This window comes from Coturnix japonica, chromosome 10 (assembly GCF_001577835.2).
Source record: "Coturnix japonica isolate 7356 chromosome 10, Coturnix japonica 2.1, whole genome shotgun sequence".
NCBI lineage: Eukaryota > Metazoa > Chordata > Aves > Galliformes > Phasianidae > Coturnix > Coturnix japonica.
Genome location: NC_029525.1, coordinates 8,954,870 through 8,976,452, shown reverse-complemented (window position 1 = coordinate 8,976,452; position 21,583 = coordinate 8,954,870). Strand labels below are relative to the sequence as shown.

At 39.4% G+C, this 21,583-nt stretch overlaps 2 protein-coding genes across 6 annotated transcripts in view; both read right to left on the bottom strand.

Annotated features, from left to right (window-relative positions):
* Positions 1-628: 628 nt before the first annotated feature.
* Positions 629-9,863, bottom strand: DUT (deoxyuridine triphosphatase). 2 transcript variants are annotated; one of them, XM_015873016.2, is made up of 7 exons: positions 9,732-9,863; positions 9,152-9,314; positions 8,181-8,272; positions 7,252-7,296; positions 3,411-3,485; positions 2,858-2,928; positions 629-1,957 (listed from the first exon to the last, which is right to left on the bottom strand). In XM_015873016.2, the coding sequence occupies exons 1-7, from the start codon at positions 9,736-9,738 to the stop codon at positions 1,901-1,903; spliced, it is 510 nt and encodes a 169-aa protein (XP_015728502.1). In that variant the 5' UTR covers positions 9,739-9,863; the 3' UTR covers positions 629-1,900. The 2 variants fall into 2 exon arrangements, with proteins under 2 accessions (XP_015728502.1, XP_015728501.1); XM_015873015.2 differs by lacking the exon at positions 9,732-9,863 and adding an exon at positions 9,555-9,676.
* Positions 9,864-14,233: 4,370 nt separating this feature from the next.
* SLC12A1 (solute carrier family 12 member 1) overlaps positions 14,234-21,583 on the bottom strand; it is a 49,219-nt gene continuing 41,869 nt past the window's right edge. For all 4 annotated transcript variants that reach the window (XM_015872942.2, XM_015872944.2, XM_015872943.2 and 1 more), the window contains 5 exons: positions 21,398-21,509; positions 19,857-19,943; positions 17,881-18,016; positions 15,921-15,988; positions 14,234-14,922 (listed from right to left, as the gene is read on the bottom strand). In XM_015872942.2, the coding sequence (XP_015728428.1) occupies positions 14,787-14,922; positions 15,921-15,988; positions 17,881-18,016; positions 19,857-19,943; positions 21,398-21,509 (539 nt within the window). In that variant the 3' untranslated portion in view covers positions 14,234-14,786. The remainder of the gene's footprint in view (positions 14,923-15,920; positions 15,989-17,880; positions 18,017-19,856; positions 19,944-21,397; positions 21,510-21,583) is intronic.

Here is a 21,583-nt window from a genome sequence, read left to right as displayed (position 1 = left end):
TGATACAGGTTCTGGTCTGTGATAGCAAGTAAGAACTTTAGAGCATTCAATACATTGATGTGTAACTCTTGCTACCTTCTAAGAAGTAAGTATTTATCTTCAGTAGCTTTGCTGCTCATACTAAAGCAAGACTTCATTTCCTAAAGAAATTATCTGGAATTTATTACAATAACGCTGTGGTTTGATGTACATGGGGAGTTCAGTGCACAGGTGAGCTTGAAAGCATTTCCACTGACTCAAATACGTGTTTATTTTCCAAGAATCTTACTGGCAGGAACCTTGCACCAGTCTTAAAATACTTCTAAATAAAAATACTCTTCAGAATAAGTGAGAATAAGAATAATTTTTCGTAAAGACACTTATCAGCCTGTGTGCTGACAAAACATGGATCAATGCATTTACTGCCATGTTTCCTCCTCATATATTCTTGCTTCTCAGATTGCTCTTTGCTAGTATTTGCACATTTCTTCATATCTCAGAATCTGGAGTATCGTTGTTGTTCAAATATGTAAATTAATATTTTCCAAGTTACAGCAAACGATGCACAATATCAATAAAGCTCAATGTTGTTATCGTAGGTTGCTGCCTCAAGTAAGATCATTCAGTATCTTTTATGGACTTAAGTCAGTTTAGCCCTTGCTTTTTTTTCTTTTTATTTTCTTTTTTGTGCTAGGACAGAAGAGGAGCAGCAAAACTTGCTCTCAAACTCCAGCAAGAAGAAATGGGTTTACAGAAAAGGATTTATTCTGATTTTAAGACATTTAAATAGTTGTTGATAACTGTAGATCCTTTCTGGCAGATTATATAAAGGAAGATGCTTAATGTCAAGATCGTTTTTCCAACAGACTGAGAACCTTATTACCATGATGTGCTTCTCACTCACAACAGCCATTGGCATGGTAAGCCTGTATATACAGATAGAACAATGTTGTAGTAAGGCTTTAAGGGGAAAAAAGCACTGCTTAGCTGGTAATGCAACTAAGGGGAAAGGTTTTTACCCTGGTCAAAGATAAATGTACTTGAAGTTCCACCACTGCAAACTCAAAGTAATGTCTATGGTTGATGGAATCAGAATGCTGTCATACTGCTCTTTGTTTTCCAGCTCTTTAGGGTAGTGGGACAACATATATATAATGTGTCAAATGGCTAATAGTAGATAAGGATGCAAAACAAGGACAAAAAACGAACCTGAGACCAGGAAGGAGAGAATTCTGTGAACATCTGGGTCTACAAAAACCCTTCTACCCGACCACTGTGATCCATCCCAAAAGTTTTTATGTTAACAGGTCAAAATGGATTAAGTACTCCAACTGGAGAAAAAAGGTTTGATTCTGAATCATGAAAGCAGTGTGTTCTCCATACTGTACCTTATTCATGAATGGTATTGAACAGCAGCATGCTTCATAGCATTTTTTTTATTATATTGAAGTGATTTCCAGATGAGCTGTAACATTTACTTTACGCTCCGTATTCCCTGCTATATATCTAGTGAGCTGAAGAAATGACTACTTGAGAACCAGATAAGGATCAGAGTTAGAACACTGCCTTTGAAACAGCCATTTCTGACAAGTCATAGAAGATGCAATATTGAATATCTTCACCTTATTGCAACTTAGGGATTACAGTAGAAACTCATATCAATATACATATTATTGCCAACTCTGTACAAAGTAAATTCTCAGTATAAAATACTGATACACATGAAAGCTTTCTTTCAGGAGATTAACATAAATAATATTAATGATGACAAAATGTTTAAAAAAAAAAACAAAACTAATTGACCAAGAAATTCAAAATATTACATGTAATTCAAATTCAAATATTGCATCTAATTCAAATGGAAATTTCGAAGTATAACAATAAAAAAAAAAAAGCAACAGAAAGCACATTCACATCACTTTCAGTTCTTTCCAGTAGAACCAAAGCCACCTTCACCACGTTCTGTATCATCTAGAGCCTGAAAGACAACAATTATAACAAGCTTGTTTAGATTTTTAACTTGTCTTCAAGTCCCATATAACTAATATTGTTTATCAGAGGACAGTGCACTTACAAGGGCTGCCCTGAAAGTTATGCCCGCTTATTATGTTGGCTCATGGCATCAGAGGCAGATGTTGGTGGTATGGCAGTAAGCATTGAACCTTCCCACCAATTTGCTGTCACGTTTTGTTGCTGTGTGACAGATGGCAGCAGAGGGGCAGTCTGACAAAGAGCATATCAGCAGCACAGTGAGGCAGCAAGTGGTGCATCTCAGCTGTGGTGACAGCGGGTCATTCTGCTAGTGCGGATTTTTATAAGTATGGCATACAAAATTTTACTCATTGCTGTCAAAAATAGTGGTGACTATGTTGAAAAATAATGTTTTGCACCTGAGAATTTGCTCTATCAAACAGTGTTGTTAAGCTCTTTGTATCTGTGGTAGTTTCAATGGAAATAAATAGGAGGCATTACTTTCAGGGTGACCTATGTACTTGGCTTCTCACAGTAGATCAGAACTGTCAGTAACTCAAACTAAACCAAAATATTTTAAAGTCAGTTTTCAATGCCTTCCTTAAAAGCTTAAACAAATCCCACACTAAGGGACAACAATTTCTAGCATGTTTCAATTCAAGCATATACAAATGCAAGCATTTCTCATCTGCTTGTTATCTCTGAAACACTTTGAAATAATTAAAAAAATATCAGATAATGCATGCAAAGCATAAAGGGTTTTACACAAACCATAACAGAATTACTGCTTAATAGTTAACATAGTTTTAAATGAAAGTATGTACCTAAAGCAGAAATTTCATTTATCTAAAACTATCTTAAACTACTAATTGTTGAAAAAAAGGCAATACTCCCCTTGGCAACTTACTTGAACTTCTTCTAGCTCAGGATAGAAAATGCGTTCACAGATGAGCTGGGCAATTCTATCTCCTTTTTTAACTGCAAAGAAGTTAAATTATTATTATTTCCTTAAAAAAAATCCATACAAGTTTAGATAATCTCTTTCCAAGAGTTTCAGAATGTAATAAAATACTTATTTGAAATTTTGTTAAACAAATATTAGAAACCGCAGAAAAAATACAGGCTATGATAAACTCGTGCATAGCCCTTTTAAATGAAGTTCCAGCAGCAATACCAGCTCAAGGGACATCCCCTCATTCCTGCTGCTATACTGTAGCACCCTAAGTATCGTTATGCATAAATACTGCTGAGACAGTTGCTTGTATGATGTAGCTCCCCTGTGGATTCAATCCAAAAATTTCTCAGACTTCCTTTGTAACAGTTTGTTAAGTTACCAAGATTTTGTTACCTGTAAAAACAGTCTCAGATAAAATTGCCATTTCACAGATTTTTAAAGAATACTTAAATTCTCATCTCCCATCAGATGTCTAAAAACAGGCTTTGCTTAACTTAATACTTACCTTCAAAAGTCTCCTTGCCGAAGTTGAAGAGCACCACACCAACGTTTCCCCTGTAATCCTCATCAATAACACCAGCTGAAAAATGGAAGAATTAAAAGGGATATGCAATTACTAGATGTTGCCAGTATTTTAAACAATGCAGGTTTAGATTGGTAACAACTGCAGTGTCTCATGCTGGTATATTTTATGCTGCTCATGCACAATTAAACACAGGGAAGTCCAGTTTTCGGTGCATATATTTTGAACTCTGCTTACATAAATACTGAAGTTACATGTTCTTTCTAGATATTCCAGATACCATGCATACAAAATACTACCTATAGATAATATAAATGCCATAGAAAATTGTAGTATGACTATGCCCTGAAGTGTTATTATTGAACATATATACTGAAGAAAAGAAAATGGGTTTTTTTTCTTAGTTTCTTCAATTGTGTGAAAATATTGCATTATATATTGTTTGTTATGTTACTGTATGGTCTCTGGACCTGCAGAAGTGACCATTTTCATTTATTTTAGACCAGGCACCAGTTAATTATATGCCAGTTACATAAAGATCTTGCTGCAAATACTGAAGTCTGAAGATGACTGTTGAGCATCCCACTCCATCCTTTCAATGTCCAACATGCAGGGTTAACAGATACGTTGTAGGAAGAGCTTGAGCACCACTGAATCTTGCCAAATGACCTCAATAAAACATGGCTCCTCAGGCAGTATACATCTTTCTTTGCCGTCAAAAAAGGTAAATAAAAGGTAGCTTTTATATTTAGCAGCAGCATCTACAAGAAATTCTAGACCTTAGCACTGCTTTCTGAAAAAGCTGTGGCCACTTTTACTTCCTTTAATTTGAGAAACGTTCAATTACTTTGTAAATGTCACTTCAGAATTCAGGCTTCCTTCTTCGTTTCAGCAAGCTTACCACTGGGGAGGATGATCCAGCCCCCCAAAATGGAATGATATGTAAAAAGAGACATAGGTTAACTCTCTAGGAATTGAAAACTGCGTGATACTTAAGATAGAAACAACTGATGAATATTTTAGTGGCTAAACTGAAGTCAGAAACGTTAAGTCACTTGTATTATTCACTAGAGGGAGAAAAACTTTCACTAAGCATTCAAATTTTGTAAGCTTAGCTATAAAGTAAACAACACTCATAATGAATCTACAGATTGCTTCAGACTTGTTTTCTAGCAGGCAAGAACTGCACTTCCCACACAATTCTGAGGATGAAAGCTTCCCAGAGGATACAGAGGAAGGATAATCTTCCTCAGCTGTATATCTAATCTAAACAGAACTTGCATTCAGACTTGAAAATTTGTATTAAGAAATAATTTTAGAAAGAAACAAAAAAAACCAGCTTTGTGGCCAAAACCACTAGTCTAAATGTTGTGCTGAATGGCCATAATACTTACAAAGTTATGATCATTTCAAATTCTTGTAGAGATTTTGTGAAAGTAATTGCCTTCCAAACATTTTCTCCTTACATATATTATATTCAAGTGGTCTTACTAAATTTATTCACCACCACCATCTACATTTTGAGTTTAAACTATGATATTTTTATTACAGAATATACGATCCACGAAGACCTGACCAGAAATTCAATGTTTTGGGCACACTGGCAAAACGCGGTAACAAGTTTTCTTTCTTGTCATTCTGTTATTCCAGACCAGCAAGTTGCAATAACGATACACAGTGCTGAGCACCAAGACTTTTCTAAAACACGTGTAATGGGTGGAAATCATCTAAGTCATTTTTGGAAAAACTGTGCATTAGAACTGGCACTCTGACGTATGGTCTTACTCTGTCAGAAGTTTGGTACGCCATTTGTTGGGAAAGCATCCACACATAACAGATGTGAATTCTGAATGTGTTCTTGCATAATCCCATATTTTTTTTCTCCAACCCAGTGATTCTCACAACTTCTTTTTGTGTATTTTTCCTTAAGTGGATAATGGTTTTCATCGTGACATTAGTACCTGGGCAGGACAATTAAAACAACACTATAATCTGTTTTGGTTTTGTTTTTCCAGAAATCCTCTACTGTCAGTACTACTTTTACTCAGGATTTTTAAGCTGTTTTTTTGACCAACTGAATGCAAGTCATCCTGCTAAGCACTGTTTATTTCCTTCAAGCACTTCCTTGTCTATCTTTCAGATGGAAACATTGTTACAAAGGTGTAGCAGAAATACTAAGTCATGGATAGAAGCAGTGATTGAGCACTTGGTGGGAAGGCAGGGCCAACCCAGGGGAGCTCAGGTGTATGCAATGCAATTCAATGCACCTGAGTGACTGGAAGAGCTGAAGCCAGGATCCACCCCTTCCCAGACCTCATTTAAGGGTTGGCAGTGGAGGCAAGAGGATCTCACTGGAGATTCCTGCCTATTTCTGAGGTTTTCTAAAGGTAAGCAGATTTATTTTTCCTTTGTGTGTCCATGGCTGCTGCATTTGGGCTAATCCTCGCTTCTTGCAATCTAGGGCTTTGCTATCTTGCTGTTATTGCTGTGCTTTTTATCACATTATAGCATTACAAGAGAATATGTATACTCTTTCTTAAAAATGAAAAACTTTATCTGTAAGAATCACACTGTAGTAGATGATGTATGCTATGGTGTCTTGGGTGTAGAACAGAGAAGCTTTGATTCCCATCTTAGTTTTTGGTGGGTTTTTTTGGTTACTCAGGAAACCCTAAATGCACCTAAGGTCAGTAGACCTAAAATAATCAATTCTGATATAACATAAAACTTGAATGACATAAAGCTCGCACAGATGCTCCCCTTTAATCTGATACCAGAAGCATATCTCAGATGAAGCCAGACTTTCATATGCCACAAAGCAGACCCAACAAAGCAGTTCTGCAGTAGCTCTATATTTAATTGGAGCTGTCTTTGCTTTATGGCTAGCCTGGCATCAGAGAGAAGGATGCCCACAGTTACCATCCCTAATATCCACCAGAGCCCTGCCTGTAAGCAAATATAGGCTAAATATAATTCCTATATTTGTCTGTGCTTGTAAGTCATTCAGTACTTACACACAGGTTGTGTTTATGTCTCACTATAGCTACAAGCTGTGTGACAAAATAATTGAGTACAGCTCTGCTGAAGAGGATGTGGGGAACTGGTAGAAGGCAAGATGGATGTGAGCTCCCCTATGAGGACAGGTTGAGATACCTGGGGCTGTTCAGCCTGGATAAAAGAAGGCTCTGGGGAGACCTGAGAGTGACCTTTCAGTATTTAAGGGGTGGCAACAAGAAAGGAAGAAAAGACTCCTCAGTGGGCTCTGCTGTTGGAGGACAAGAGGAAATGTTCTGAAGCTGTGAGAGGGGAGATTTAGATTTGATATAAGGAAAAACTTATAAAATAAGTGTGGTAATGCAACCTGGTAGGAAGTGAGTATTCAGTTTTACTTTCAGGCTTGAATTAATGCACCAAGTTAGAGCTGTTATTCTATATGCCTTCATTTAATTAATTCAAACCTTACACCAGACTGAAAAAAAAAATAAAATCACACATAGCTCTTTAGTTAAATGGAGAAAAACAGACCAAAAGCAATCTTTAAAGCCTAAACCAAAATATAGATTGTCAGACATTGCTTACAAGAACATTATTAGTGATTCTCCTATAGTAACCTTATAGTATTTTATAATTCATCAAGTCTTAAACTAATTGTGATTTGTTGAGTCTCTTTGGAAATTAATCAGTTATATCCTTTTGCTCGACCCCTAGTGAAGCTACCATTATTTATACCTACCACAATATGAAATTAAGGCATTTTACAATTAAGATTTACAAACTTATAGTAAAAGTAACAAAATAATAAAAGTAACAAAAAAAATCTTACCACCAACGTCTATGAAGTGCTTTGCAGCTAAACCAGATCGTGGTGCTGGAAAACAAGAATTATTCTTGTAAGTGCAAAACAAAGCATTTATAGATTAGCGTGTTTGTACAGAGTTGTGATAGCAAGAACTGTTCCCACAGTCTTTCTAAAATAAATGTGGCTTTAGAGGAACGGTTATAAACAGTATTGTATATATAAATAAAACCAGCTGCTACAGCCTACAATAACATTGGCATCTTTAGGTGATATAAATTTATCCTTGATTAGACCACCAAATATAGAACAGGTTTCTCCAAAGAATGCTGGAGTAGGATGCTATTCCACTGTTCTGGACTGGTCTCAAAAGACTATTCTGGCAATCCATTCTAGTTGTGATTGAAAACACTATTTGTCCATTTACTGAGAACACTGCATACAGATAAATTACGTGCAGGCTTCTTATATTCCTGGGCCTACTTTAATGAGATGCTTAGATGTCACTCTCTTCAAAATTTGCTTTGTTTAGGATAAAGTAATGCACAAACGCTCTCTTCTTAAAGGAAAGAACACGGCAAACTGAGTATTTCCTTTCACTGTGGTAGAATATCTTATATGGGTTCTCTCCATAATTGTCTCTACAAGTAGTCTATTCTTTGAGTTTTTAGCTCAGGACCAGTTTTTAACAATCACTGCGTCTTCCATATGTCCCTTACCTATTGGTCTTCACCTTTTTAATCATAAAACTGCAGGGAAATAATCAGCGATCACATCACCTATAAAGCTGTATGCAGGATACAGCTCTTTAGCATGAGGTTTAATAGATCACATAGGCACATGAACTTCTGTATGTGTGTAGAGTAATGCTGAAAGCAAAACCTAAATGTAAAGGTAACCCCAAACCTCTCTGCTATGAGTTCACAGGCGTTTTTTTTTATTGCCTTTTTGCTTACCCACTCGGCCATAGCATCCTGAAGGAAGCGCAATCTGAATGTCTGTTTTCACTACAGCCTTCTCCATGGGTGGGATCACGTAGTCGTAGGCACTGTGTGAAGAAACACTAGTGACTTGCGGAATCAAACTCTATAATCCAGAGATGGGTTATAAAGCAGGTATGTTTATTCCAGCATTGCGCAGCGCTGGGTACAAGGGGGATAGCTCCTCCAAACTTGCACACCGTAAGGAGAAAAGTGTGTTATAGATATAGGTCAAGCTAATACATAATCAATAGTCTCCTCCTCAGTTTGATTACATATTCATTACATTCCCTATGGCCCCATTCCTCACAACCCCATTCCCTCATTCCCCACGACCCTTGCCGTTGTTTTGGGGTGAAATTCTTCTTCTGTTTTCTTCTTGGTGTTATCTGCTGCTATTGTTCTCCCACGTCAGCATCATCTTGCCCTGGCGTATCTAATCCTTCTTCTTGTCAGAGGTGTCCGGACAGTTTCTTCTTATCTTTATTGCCCTCTTCTCTGGTTTTCTTTTGACTGTCTGTAATTCTCCTTTTCCCTGCCCTTTTAAACTATCTACAGTTACCCTTTGTCTTGGTTTCTGTGAAGTTCCCCTTTCCCTTTCTATAGCAAAGTGTTACCTTACCACCATTTTGAGGCTTTGCTCACTCTTCACTAGTTTATATGGAATACTTTAAAAAATAGTAGTGAATTCTGTATCTAAAGGTACAAAGCTACTCAGAATTACTGCTGCTGGGATGTGAGAGCACGACCTACCACCGGGGTTACCATACAAGAAACTGTTATGGATCGACAATACAGGTCCTTACAGACGATAATCACATAGCATCATTCAGATATAGCGTGATCATGAGATTGCTATTTCTATCTGCTTTTAAGTGGTAAGAGTGATAAAGCACACAAGTTCAATTTGAAATTGCCGCGCACTGTGGGCGCGGTTCCTCCCTCACCTGTACAAGTCGTAGCCCGCGGCTCGCGCTGAGCCCTTGGACGGAGCACAGGCGTTCTCGGACAGCTTGGTGAAGCGGAGCAGGGCTGTCGGCTCCCCGGCTGCCGAGCCCTTCTGCCTCTTGCTGGGGGATGGCTGCAGGGCGGCCTCAGAGCACGGCATGGCTGCACGGCGGGAAACCAGCACCGTGAGGTAAAAAAGAGGCGCGAAAAAGCGGCAGCGCCCACTGCGGGCGGAGGGGAGCCCCGATCCCACCCCCACCCCTGTCGGAATGGCCTCGCCCGAGCCCTCCCCAGCGCGGGGCTCTTCCCGTTGTCAGCTCCCGCCCCGCTGCGCTCCCCGCCGTTTCTGCGCACAGTGCGGGGCGGAGCGCGGTTCCCTCTTATCCCCTTCCCCTCCCTTACTGCGCTCGCGGAGCCGTAGCTGCTGTGTGAGGCTCGAGGCGGCCCTCATTGCGGCCGCCATGCGGACGGCGGAACGCGTCAGGATGGTTGTGCTTTCTACCGCTGTCCGGCGGTAACAGCCCCCCGGGGCTCAGTTGGGCTGTAAGCGGCCTCGCTGTCGCTACGCCCCGGCCGTACCTGCCATGAGGCGCGGCGGGGGCCCTGGCAGCGGCACAACGATGTTGGGCTTCCCGGGCTGAAGAGCGGCGGCGCCGCGCAGGGCCGGGCGGACCCCGCGGGGCTCGCAGCGTTGCCGGGGGAAGCGATGGCGGCTGCACGGCGGGAGGAGCCAGGAAGGGAGCCGGGAAGGAGGGGGGGGAGAGCGCCTGGAAGGGCTGCGTGCATGGGGAAGGAGCGAGATGAGGTCCGGGTCGCCTCAGCTTCGCCCGGTATAAAGGTGTTCTCCCTGAGGAGGCTGGAGATAGGGAAACCCCCTTGGTGTCCACGCTGCCCACGTCTCAACTTAGGCGCCACCCTGGTCAGATTTTAGGGGCGTATAGTTGTGATAATCACTGCAAAGGACTTGCCTTCTTCATACAGAGAATCATAAGGTTAGGTTGGAGGAGGCCCTACAGCCCCAGCTGCTGCTTTGGGCTGTGTGCCCCCCCAGCTTGGCTGCCCAGGGCCCACCCAGCCTGGCCTGGGGCACACACAGCTCTGTCAGCCCATGCCCGGGCCTCACTGCCCTCCAAGTAAAGATCTCACATCTAACCCCTATCTCCCTTTTAGTTTGTAGCCCTTCCTCCTAGTTCCTATCACTATCTATAAAAAGGTGCTATCCTTTCTGCTTACAAGCTCCCCTCAAGTACTAGAAGGCCATGAGGAGATCTCCTCCCAAGCCCTCTTTAAGCTTTCCTGATGTGGAAGCAGCTCCTGCTGGATTTGTGGCTACAATACCCATGGTTGGACACTTCGGATGTATTCTCTGCACGAGATGGAGTGTATGAGGTTGTTCTTGCTGTTACAGTTCCTAAATGCAGCCAGATGGCAGTGAAACCATTGCTGCACACTGTGAATTGGCTGTGGAAAATGGTATTTAGACAAACATGCTAATGTGGGTTTCTTTATTGGTGTTCAGCACTTTCAGCCTTAATATATGTGCACAGTTTGAAGAAGAATGCGTGAGTGTTGTAGATGTGTGTGGAAAAAAGCGTAGAATATTTCACTTCTCATATAATTGACAAATTGGAAGTTGACTAGATTTCTGAGTTCTATGAAATGAACACCTAATTATAAGAGGTTATTTATGCAAGCAAAACTTCATAATGATTAAAACTACATCCTGCGTTACAGTGAAGGCAAGGCCTGGTTTGTGAGTGGCTGACTCCATGGGGTTGGCTCAGTTCTGGCTGCAGCTGAGGTAGCCTGAAGCTCCGTGCATGATATGGAGAAGCTCCTGTTGTCATCAGCAGAAAGTTCTCAACTGCCCAACGCTTTTCTTTTTCTGGATCAGTGCTTAAAGTGTGACAAGTTTGCCTTGGTACCAAGAATGTGCTGTTTGCTCTGGAGATAAGCACTTATTTGGTCAACATTTCTGCATTCTTGACTTCTGACTTGTGCTGTCCTGTTAGGCGCGTCCTACTGGCTTTGAGGAGTAATACTGAGATAAACTGAAATTACCTGCCTTTTCCCTGAAAGAGTGGAAGCTGCTTTTCTTGTACACAGAAAGAGATGCCAGCTTCTTTTATGGATACTAATCCCTAAAATTCTTTGCACTGAAGTTTTGTTGTTAGAACAGTTCTAACTTTTATTAGGAGAAAAGTGTGCCTTTAAAATAGACATTTCCTCGCTGCCACCCCAGTCTCACTTAAAATAGCTGCCTCTCTCTCAGTGATTAAGATGTGTAATTTAAAAGGCTGCCATGGGGGAGTTTATTTGCAATTAAGTTTATTTTTGATCTTGTTTTGCTGTGCTGCACAGAGGGCTATAGGACTTTGTCACTGCTGTTCCAGAACAACCTTAACGCTTTGTTTTGCTTGAAACAAAACTTCCTCTGATGAAATGACAGCAATGGTGTAGCTGTCTGTTACATTTGTTTGTGGTTGCACTGACACAGCTCTATATTCTGTGTTTCCCTGCAGCTGAGGTAGCCAAAGGTGTTCCTCTGCCTTGTGGCCCCACCAGGCACCTGCTCGTAGGGTGATTAAGTAGAGAAGCTCTAATCATGGTGAGATGACTAAACTTGGCTTTGAAGGTAGGGACATCTTCAGATTGCATGTAGTTCATTAGCATGGCTGGTTAGCCTGCAAGTTGTGAGATGTGCCTTATCTTTAATTGACCCATTGAAGGCCAGAGGCTGTGTCAGGGTAGTGGTCAAGCAATAAGAACACGTATAAAGAAGTGTTGCAGTGTGCAAACTTTGTGGCAGATCAGCTAGCAAGATCAAGCAAGGTATATTTCCCCATTCTTAAACCTCCATGAGTGGCTGAGCCGTATGCTTGAGCCCTTGGGCTCTAGCTTGGCTGTCTGAAGTGTGGGATGTGCCGGCTTTTGAAGGAACTTCAAAATATTTTTGCTCTGGCTTCACAGAAGGTTATTTTCCATTTTGTGTGTCTTTGGTCACCTTATCAATGCTTGTTTTTGTTGTATTTGATCAAATCAACGCCAGGCTGTAAAATGTGTAGAGTTGGTAGTGTGATATATGTTCAAAATGTGCTAGACAGTCTTAGAGCCACTTTTTCCTAGAGTTGTCAAACGTGTAATTAGAATTCAGTTACTAACATAGCAATTAAAATTCAGCAGTTGTTTTATGCATAATGTATGTTAAAAAAAGGAAGTATCTGTTTCAGAGTGGGAAGGGAGGTGGACTGGTAAAATTCTGCAAGTTGCAATTTGAGAGTTCATAATTAACGTGTTCACCAAATTAATTGTGCAAATGTGTTGAAAATTATGATGAGGACGATGTAGTGGAAGCTCCTTGGAAACTGCTGTGTTGAAATTACTTGTCAATTTGTGGAAATAATGTTTCACTTTAAAATGGCTAAGCACTGTTGTATGTAGTTTGTGTTGCTAGTTATACACTCCACAGCACTGTAGTGTAGATGCATCTTTAATTTATCTCAGTAGTCTGAGCACACACTGACATGTGTGGCAGTACTTAGTTTTTGATGGCTGTTCATTTAGAAATGAACCTCCTGGGATTTGTTTTTGCAGTGCCCACAGTGATGTTTGTGAAGAAGCTGCGTTGACCTCATTGCAGCCTTTCAATACCTGAAGGGAACTTACTCCCAGGAGGGGAGTAAACTCTTCAAAAGGGCTGACAATAGCAGGACACGGGGAAATGGTTTTAAGTTAAAAGAGGGAAGATTTAGGTTGGATGTTAGGGGGAAGTTCTTCACTAGGAGAGTGGTTAGGCCCTGGAACAGGCTGCCCAGGGAGGTTGTGGATGCCCCGTCCTTGGAGGTGTTCAAGACCAGGTTGGACGGGGCCCTGGGCAACCTGATCTAGTAAAGGTGTATGTTTGGTGGCCCTGCCAGGGAGGGGGGTTGGAACTTCATGATCCTTGAGGTCCCTTCCAACCCGGGTCATTCTGTGATTCTGTGTGTGCTTATAGTACTGAAAGTGCCGTTGCTAATGTGTATTGTGCTTTTTCTCTTTTTAGACCTTCTTAGGTCTCACTTTGGGGCAATGTTCCCAATTGACTGAGAATCCGTGGTAGCTGAGAATATTTAGGAAGCTATCCTCGCTCATGTGCATAATTGAATGGCTTAATGCAATTGCATAGTTGCCCGTAGTCCTTCCATATCTTGTGATAAGAGGCTCTTGCAGAAGGTTTAATTAGAGCTTCACTAAACTGTTTTTAGATTAGATCTGCTTATTGTCTGCAATGAGAGATGGAAAGGATGGTGGCCATTGCAGTTCTACAAATGCAGGAGGACCTGACGGCATGTAACAAGCTCCTTTAGTATTGCTGATGTCAGTGTGAAGGATGGCAATAATTTCCGTGTTTTGCAAGTGCAGAATTTGAGGTTTGGTTTGCTCAGAGCTGTGAAGTCTTATTGTATCCAGGAAACTCGTATATCTGTATCTTGCAGTTAAACTGCAAAGTGATCCTTCACCCTGGTTGTAAATGTGTAAGAAGGGGCAAAGGAAGAACATTAGGAGAAAATATCAGTATTTCATACTATGCCTTCAATAGCTGGAGAAAATAAAACATGGATTATTGGACTACATTACCATGTTCTGCTGAATTGCTGCTGCTAAACTTGAAAAATATGAATATCAAGTATTTGGTGTTTTTGGAGATGAAGTACCAGGTCCTCCACAAGTTATGTTCTCATAATTCAAGGAAAGATGGAATCTGAGGCCTGCTTTGTGATAAGCATTTAGTGAAAATCAGGGTCTGCTGGCTTTCCTGGGGCTTAGATTTCCGTTAATCTCCCCAAAGGAGCTGTACTCCTTAATGGTCTTTAATTTAAATAATGCTTACCCATTGGATATAGCTTTCCCCATTAAAAGGAGAATCTACTTCTATTGACAGCTGAAATGATGAAGTGCTATAATGTTGCAGAATAGAAAATAGAAAAATGCACAGCTTAATGGATTTATTTTACTTCAAGTTGATGTATAATGAGTATTATTAAGAAAGTCTAGGAAATATAAAACTATATAAAACTTTATATAAATAAAGAATAACTCAATTCAACTCAGCTAATCAAATTTATTTTGTTCTCTAATCACTTGCATGAATCACTGTATATATTATCCCAAAGTATAATCTCAGATTTTCTTAACTCATAACATTCATAGCAGAAATTGTCTGAATATTTAGTATCTCACTAATTTCCTTTTGAAATTTACATACCACCTTTAGTTATTGCAATCATATATTCCAGTCCATGTCAGAGCTTGAAAATTCATTATCAGCCCTTCTCATATAGAATACATCTCATTATCTATGCAACTTTTTTTGTTTGCAAGTTAATTAGAAACATTTGAATTAACATTGCATTAAATTAGCATTACAATTTAGGTAAAGGCATCTGCTCTAGGCATAGGTTTTAATTTGGCAATATTATAATTAAACAGCACTGTGTGTATTCTGCTTGCTTTATATCACTTTATGGCTCTGACCTAATGGATGCCATAGTTTTTTTTTCCTCTTGTCCAAGTTGGTGCATTTGATTTTCATTCTCTTTTGTGTTTTCTAGCAACTATGACTGTGCAATTTGGAAGAAATATTTATTTATAGATTTAAGAATAGAAAGTCAGTACATTCTTGTGGTTGCCCCTGACCATTAAGACTGGAGGAAGGTTCTTGGAGAGAATTTCTAGCCAAGCCATATACAGGTAATCAGACACTACTCCTTTTCTTGCCACTGGAAGACTCCTGTTCGGATGGACAGAAAATCAGTATTAATGTTATTAAGAAACAAGGAGACATGCATTCTCACTAAATATTAATTTGTTATGTTGGCTGTTATGTGCAACTCAGAATGTTCATAATTAGTCTGTAGGATTATTTTCATCTTAGAAAGCACAGAGCTAACACCGGATCTTAATCTTGCAAACTCTTGGCTTATCATGGATATTTATAGTGAAAGTGAACTGCTTGAGAATATCTTTCTCCCCAATAGGTAAAGAAGCATTTTGAGCACCACAAAGCCCCACACATAGTGAAGTGGAAAAAAGAAAGGTACAGTGCATGCACTTTTTTCGCAGTCCATCAGTATCTCCTGATGTGTACATACTGTAAGATGGAAGTTTGGATGTGTGATGCCATTTATGGGAAATATTACAGAATCACTCCTACTTTGAGACCCAGTTAAGAGGGCTAAAGAGGTTTATCTCTGCATCAGAAATACTTATTTATTGACTATGTTTAAGGAGCTGCCTAAACTTTCTGCAAACTGGTCTGAGAATGAGTTTTTGTATCTTTATTGGTGAGATTTTTCTTTATCATCAGCTCATTCAGTTTCACATAGCTTGAAGTCTTGGCTAACAACTCTATTGATTATGTGCAAACCAAAAGAATCTTTTCTCACACTTTGCATTCTTAATATCTTGGGGGAGAACAGGAGAAAGGAAAGGAAGCATAATGAGTATTTCCTGCAGGTGGGTAAGCAGGTGTAATACTCAGCACGTAGAGTGGGTTGTGAAGATTACATTTTTGATACATTTTCAGAGATTTACTTGAATCTATGAAGAAGTATGAGGAAAGAGTCATATTTAGTGTAGTCCCAGAGAACTGGATTTAAGCTCTCAAAATATGCTTAATAAGTAGCTTTCCCCTCAGTGAGTTAGTACAAGTATTTCTGTTGATCTACTCCAGAATCCCTGCTCACATCAGCTTATTCTCCAAATTAAAGATAAAATTGTGCTACTCACAGGACAATGAGGTTAGCAGCCCTCGAATGCTCTTGTAAGAGTTCATTCAAACGAACTTGGCGATAACTCTGTTTAAACCAAAACATGGGTTAAAGAACAAGATTCAGTCAGTCATCTGCAGACCTGCCCATTGCACACAATGTTTTCTCTTACTGCATTGGCAGCTCTGGAAGCCAAGTCTACTCTATGACCCAGAGCTGCCAGAGATAGCAAAATATGAGCCTGTCCTAGGATGATGTTCTTGATTTGCCTTGTTACCCAGGAGCCAGAATCATTCACATCTATTTAAGATTTCCTGGGAATGGAGACTGGTTTATAGTACTGGCACGGTACCATAGTTGGGCCAGACATAGTTTTTAAGTATTTGTTTGGCTGTGTGTTATAGGTGTTTGGGAACTGTTCAGAGAATCTTGTAATATTGTTTGATGGTGGATAATGTACTAATTCTTCTATTTGCCAGTGCTGGGCTGCAGAGCAGAGGCATTGCAGTGTTAGATGTAGATGCGCCTAAACTGATGTCATAAATTAACCTTTTTCTTTCAGCGAAAGAAAGGCAACTTTTCAGTCCTTTTTTGAATTGTAAGCATGTTCTAATGTCCTCCATTACATTCCCAGAGCTACCTTACTGCTGAAGCTAACAGGCATGTCTTTCTGGGCGTGTAAGCTAAACTCTTTTTGCTGCTGTTATTTTATAGAGAGATTTAGCCTTTATGATATCGCTGACTGCTTTAAACATAGAGTTTTTTGTCTTGGTTCTTCAGTCAGTGACCAGGTAGGACCAAGTTTAACCATGATATAAATATTTGTGTGTTGATATTTGTTTTTTTCTCCTGTTGCATTGTTTCTGCATACAAGTGCTTACATCTGGAAGTCTTTTATTATGGAGGTGTTCCAAGGACACTCAGGTTTTGATTTATGCCAAGAGTGTTTTTCAAAGTTTTCTGCAGGCAGCTGAGTGCTGTAACTTTATGCTGGCTATCAAATCTGCGAAGAGGGTAATACAGTGAGCAGCCAGTCTGCTTCCCAGCTGCTGCAGTCAGTGGTATGGTCTGTAATCTTAAATCGCCATTGATTTCAGCTTATGTTAATATGTCAGGCTGTGACCCTTGACAGCTCTGAGCTCTGACTCACAATCCTGGCTCCACTTGAGGAAGTTGCCAGCACCATAAAGCGGAGATAACTAAACTCCAAGTGCACTCAGGTTAATCCAGCAGGAGCCATAAATGAGATTGCTAGATTCGTTCTGTGAGAGTTGCAGCACAACTTGTCTCTTAAGAATGAACCCTTCTCAATAACCTGTCAGCACTGGCCTGATGAAGCCTGGCAGATCACTGCTATAAAGGTGCATTCCAACAATGTTAAAGTGCATCCCAGTCTCCAATTTACCCAGTGGATCAGCCAGCATAAGCCTTAAAATGTCTCCAAACTGTGGGAGAGTTTCTGCGTTGTTGGCAGGTTTAAACTTAGCTCTGCCGCTGAAGTAGGAATCTGTGTTAAATTTTGCCTTTTGGGCAAGTTCTTAGAGCTGGTTGTAGGGTCTGGGTTCAACTCTAAATTCCCCTAAGTGGTTAATATTTGGAACTATTCTCTTTTTAAGACGCTCAAACTCTAAACAGTGAAACTGTCTAATAAGCCTCTCAGCAGATCTTATTAGCTCAGGCTTAGCACAGTACTCCGGCTTCTGGTTTAGAAGTGGCTTTGAATGTAGGCTGAGCTTCTCAGTGGCCTGGAAGATACTTTGTAAACATGCCAAGGTCTAAATGAGTGCTGAATAAGGCAGTCATAACACACCTCCAGTGTTCACAACATAAATCCAATTTTCAAGTAGAAAATACAGGTTATTATATGTCATGTTTCTAACTTCATATCTCATATTTCGCATTTTCTTACTAATAACTCAAAACATCTGGTCTGAAGCATAAGAATAGGTACAAGAGTAAAAAGGTAGGCAAGGCTTTACCTTTTCTTTGAATGCTTCCAGCTCTGCATCTGTAATTTTCCATGGAGTCTCTCGCTTTAATTTCTCAGCAGTTGTTATATCTTTGCAGCTTTCACGCAGACGATATGGTTCAATCATCTCTTCAAAGAACTTCCAACTGAAACAGGAGTTACAAAGAAGGCCTTGCTTCAGGATACGCGCTAACTTATTTTATAGACACTGTGTATGGCAGGCCCCGCTGACTATAAATGTAGCTTAAAAACATGCAAAAACTTTAACTTTTCTTTGCTGCATTATGCCTCAGGTTTTATCTGTACTTCTTCAATATGTTGAGGTAATTTGAGGATGACTAAAAGGTTATTTGAGGATAATGAAACACTGTGTTTAGCCTGTTACAGTTGCAGAAAATTTGCTGCGTTTTCCTGGTTATTCAGTTTTCCTGTCACAGATGTAATGAAAAACAGACGATATAAATCTCCTGTAGCAAGGGGTTGAGGGAAATGCTGCCAGTTTGGGGGTTTTTGGTTTTGTTTTGTTGTTGTTTATTTTTCCTGTATGAAGATCAGATTATTCATTTTCCACCTTTTCCACAGTTCCTCGCTCTTAATTTGTTCTTGAAGCTTTTGATTATGTGGAGCAGTTTATCATCCTGCCGTACATCCCTGCTTGTCCATTTGTTGAAAATTTCTGTAATCCCACAGAGACTCCAGGAAGTTTATCTTATGTAAATGCAAATCTGTTTCTATTTTTGTTTACATATGTGTGTTTTGTATTCTATGCTATGTGTGGGGAATGCTGGGGCCTAAAAGAATTAAGAGACTAACCTTAGGTTGCACCCCAGCTCGGTGGAAGGCTCTGCGGGGAGAAGAGGAGCCCTTTGACTATGAAGTGTTTATGGACTATTGAGGAAGGGATGGGTTGGAAGAGAGGATGGTAAGATGAGAACATTCTCAGAGATTTAGGACCAAGAGCAATATTATAAATTAGGATTCTGTTGTTCCATGAGCAAATCACTATAATCTTTTGTATGCACAAAATAGAAGAAATAGGCTGTTGTGATAGAGAGATGCTTTAGAAAGCAAGGACTCTTTAATATATTGTATAATCTCCAATGCATGGAAGGATAAATCTGTAGGTTATATGGGTGAGCAGAGCACCCCTGAGAAAAAGAAAGTGCATTTACCCTTCGCATTGGGCTTTTTTACAACAGTTTCTGAAATAAGGGCTTCTGGTAATGTGTATATGGACGGCATCACTATATAAACTGCCAGAATACAAACCTAGGAAACCAGGAGACATCTGTGAAGGTCAGATAATAATTATTGTTACGATTTTCTATAATTTGCTATGGAGAGCAAAATGCTTAGTAGTGGCACAGACATGAAAACAAGTGTAGCTAATATATTCGGAGGTGGAGTTTCCTGAGCACTATCTTACCAACTTTCTAACTTACCTGAGAACATTAATTCCATACATAAATACGATTTTTTTTAAAAGAGCATTTGAACTTCATTATATTTGAGTTATGGGGGTGTATTATAATATTTTTCTCAGGAGAAAGGCAAAAGTATGCTTATTTTTGACCAGAAAGTTATTAAGTTTACTAATGCATGGTAACATGCAGAAAAGTGAGTTAGCAGAGAAAAGAAGTGTGACTGACTGGATAATATGATGAAGTGTATTGCAAACTAATGGATATGAGAAGCCATTATAAAATGCCTGTTAAATGTAGTGGCTCTTAAGTATAATGTCTAGTTAGTCTTCATTAAAATTATGTCTTATCATTGCAACATGAAGAAAAAGGCTGTCTATAGTTTTGACACCTCGAATTGTGATTGTTAAAATGTTATTCTCTTTTCTCCTGCTCTACATACTTGGGAAATGACTGCAATAAAGTGACTGTTATTTCTTCTTCATTTTTAAAAGCTCAACATACAAGAAACAAGCTCTTGATAAATGCCTGCTGCTAAATAATGCATTTTGGTAATGTTTCTTACCTCTCTTTGTTGGGTTTCATATTGATATCACAAATGATATTAATGTCAGCAAATTTTATTCTAAATTTGCTTAGAAGTGAAGCCATCCTGAAAACAAAAGAGATAAAATATTATCACTGTATTTCTGAGTGCCTTGCATCAAAGAGCTCTTGTAAATGAGTTAAGATATCAAATGCACTTGTCTCATTATCTTTAACTATATGACAAAGTACTTTAAATGCCCTAGTTAGTGTTTCAGTTTCCAATTACAGAACTGGATTGATGTGATAGCTTTAGTATAATTTATTTAAATGATGAACTATGAAAATAACAAAATCTGAAGAGTGTTTACATTTTGGAGAAATACATGGAGTGAGAGCAATTCTGGTAGTGTCTGTTCTAGTGAAGACGTGGTCCTGAATGTTGATATGAAATACTTAAAATATTTTAATGTATGCGTTTATATTGATCTAATCAAATGTTGTCTTTCCATATTTTCATAACAGAAAATACAGTGCTCTTCTGCACCAGTTAATAGTAGGAATAGTTTACAGCTTTGTGTGCTCATGCAGAGAGTAGAGAATCAGTTATGTCAGTTTTGCCTTTGGAATAAGTATGGTTGGGGAAACTCCTATATTTATTTCTTTTTTTCTTTTTAACAAACGTGTACATATCTGTTCTATTTAAGGATTAAGGATGTTAACTTTAGGGTAGTTCTTACAACTGGCAGTACCACAGCAATGAGGAGGAACTCTCTTCTGTTAAGGCTTCCTTTATGTGAAAGCAAAACCTGTGGCAGCTGTCTTGATGGGGCACAGTGCTGTATTCCTAGTGATACTGGCTAAATTCTTACTCCTGTTCTTGCATCTATCTTGCCTGCTTTCCACTGGAGTTTTAAATGGAGATGACTAACTACATAGGACTAATATTTCTTTAAGAAGCAGCATCCATCCCAGATTTTCATCCTAAATTGCCTACTTCACCTAGGAGTGAAATGGCTGTGCCTCTAGTGTGTAAACTGCTTCAGAAGAAAAGGTCCTACATATACAGTGATGATGATAAGCTTATATGAGTACCTTTCATTTGCTTGAAGGCAGTCTAGACTTCTTAAAAAAGTTAACTAAGTTGGTCTTAAATTGATTAACTTGATCTTTACCTTCCTTACAATTATATTCTCATGGGTTATGTGCAACTGCATATGAGAAACATCATGTGCAGTTTCGCTTACTGTTAACTAGATAATCTCATGTAAATCCCATAAGACAAAGGATGATCTCATTACAGTGAGCAGAGTGCTCTTCTCAGAGAAGGCAATATGAGCTGTTAATGGGAAAATATCTGGATGCGAGTTTTCTTTGGTAATCACCATTTACACTGAGTCTTAAGGGTCATGCCATAAACTCAGCATCTTTCTGTAGGGTACTTTTGTTTTTCTTTTAGAACTGCACGTGCTACAGCAAACCAGTTGTGCTGAATAATTCCAGCTTCCTGCTCAGATAGGCGGAGCATTATGTTCCTCAATTCAAACTCTTTAAACAGCGAGGCAAAGTAGGTATATTTACACTAGTTTTTCTTCTTCAATCCTATTGACTTTTCCTCCAGTGAAGATCCTTAATTTGCAGTTTTTCCACTTCTTCCTGATAGTTAGAATGTAAGGAATTAGGATTGTTAGACCTAGACAAAGATAAAAATCGCAGGAAGACAGAATTAGTGCATTGTATGGTAAAAATGCCGTCCTTAGCACTGCC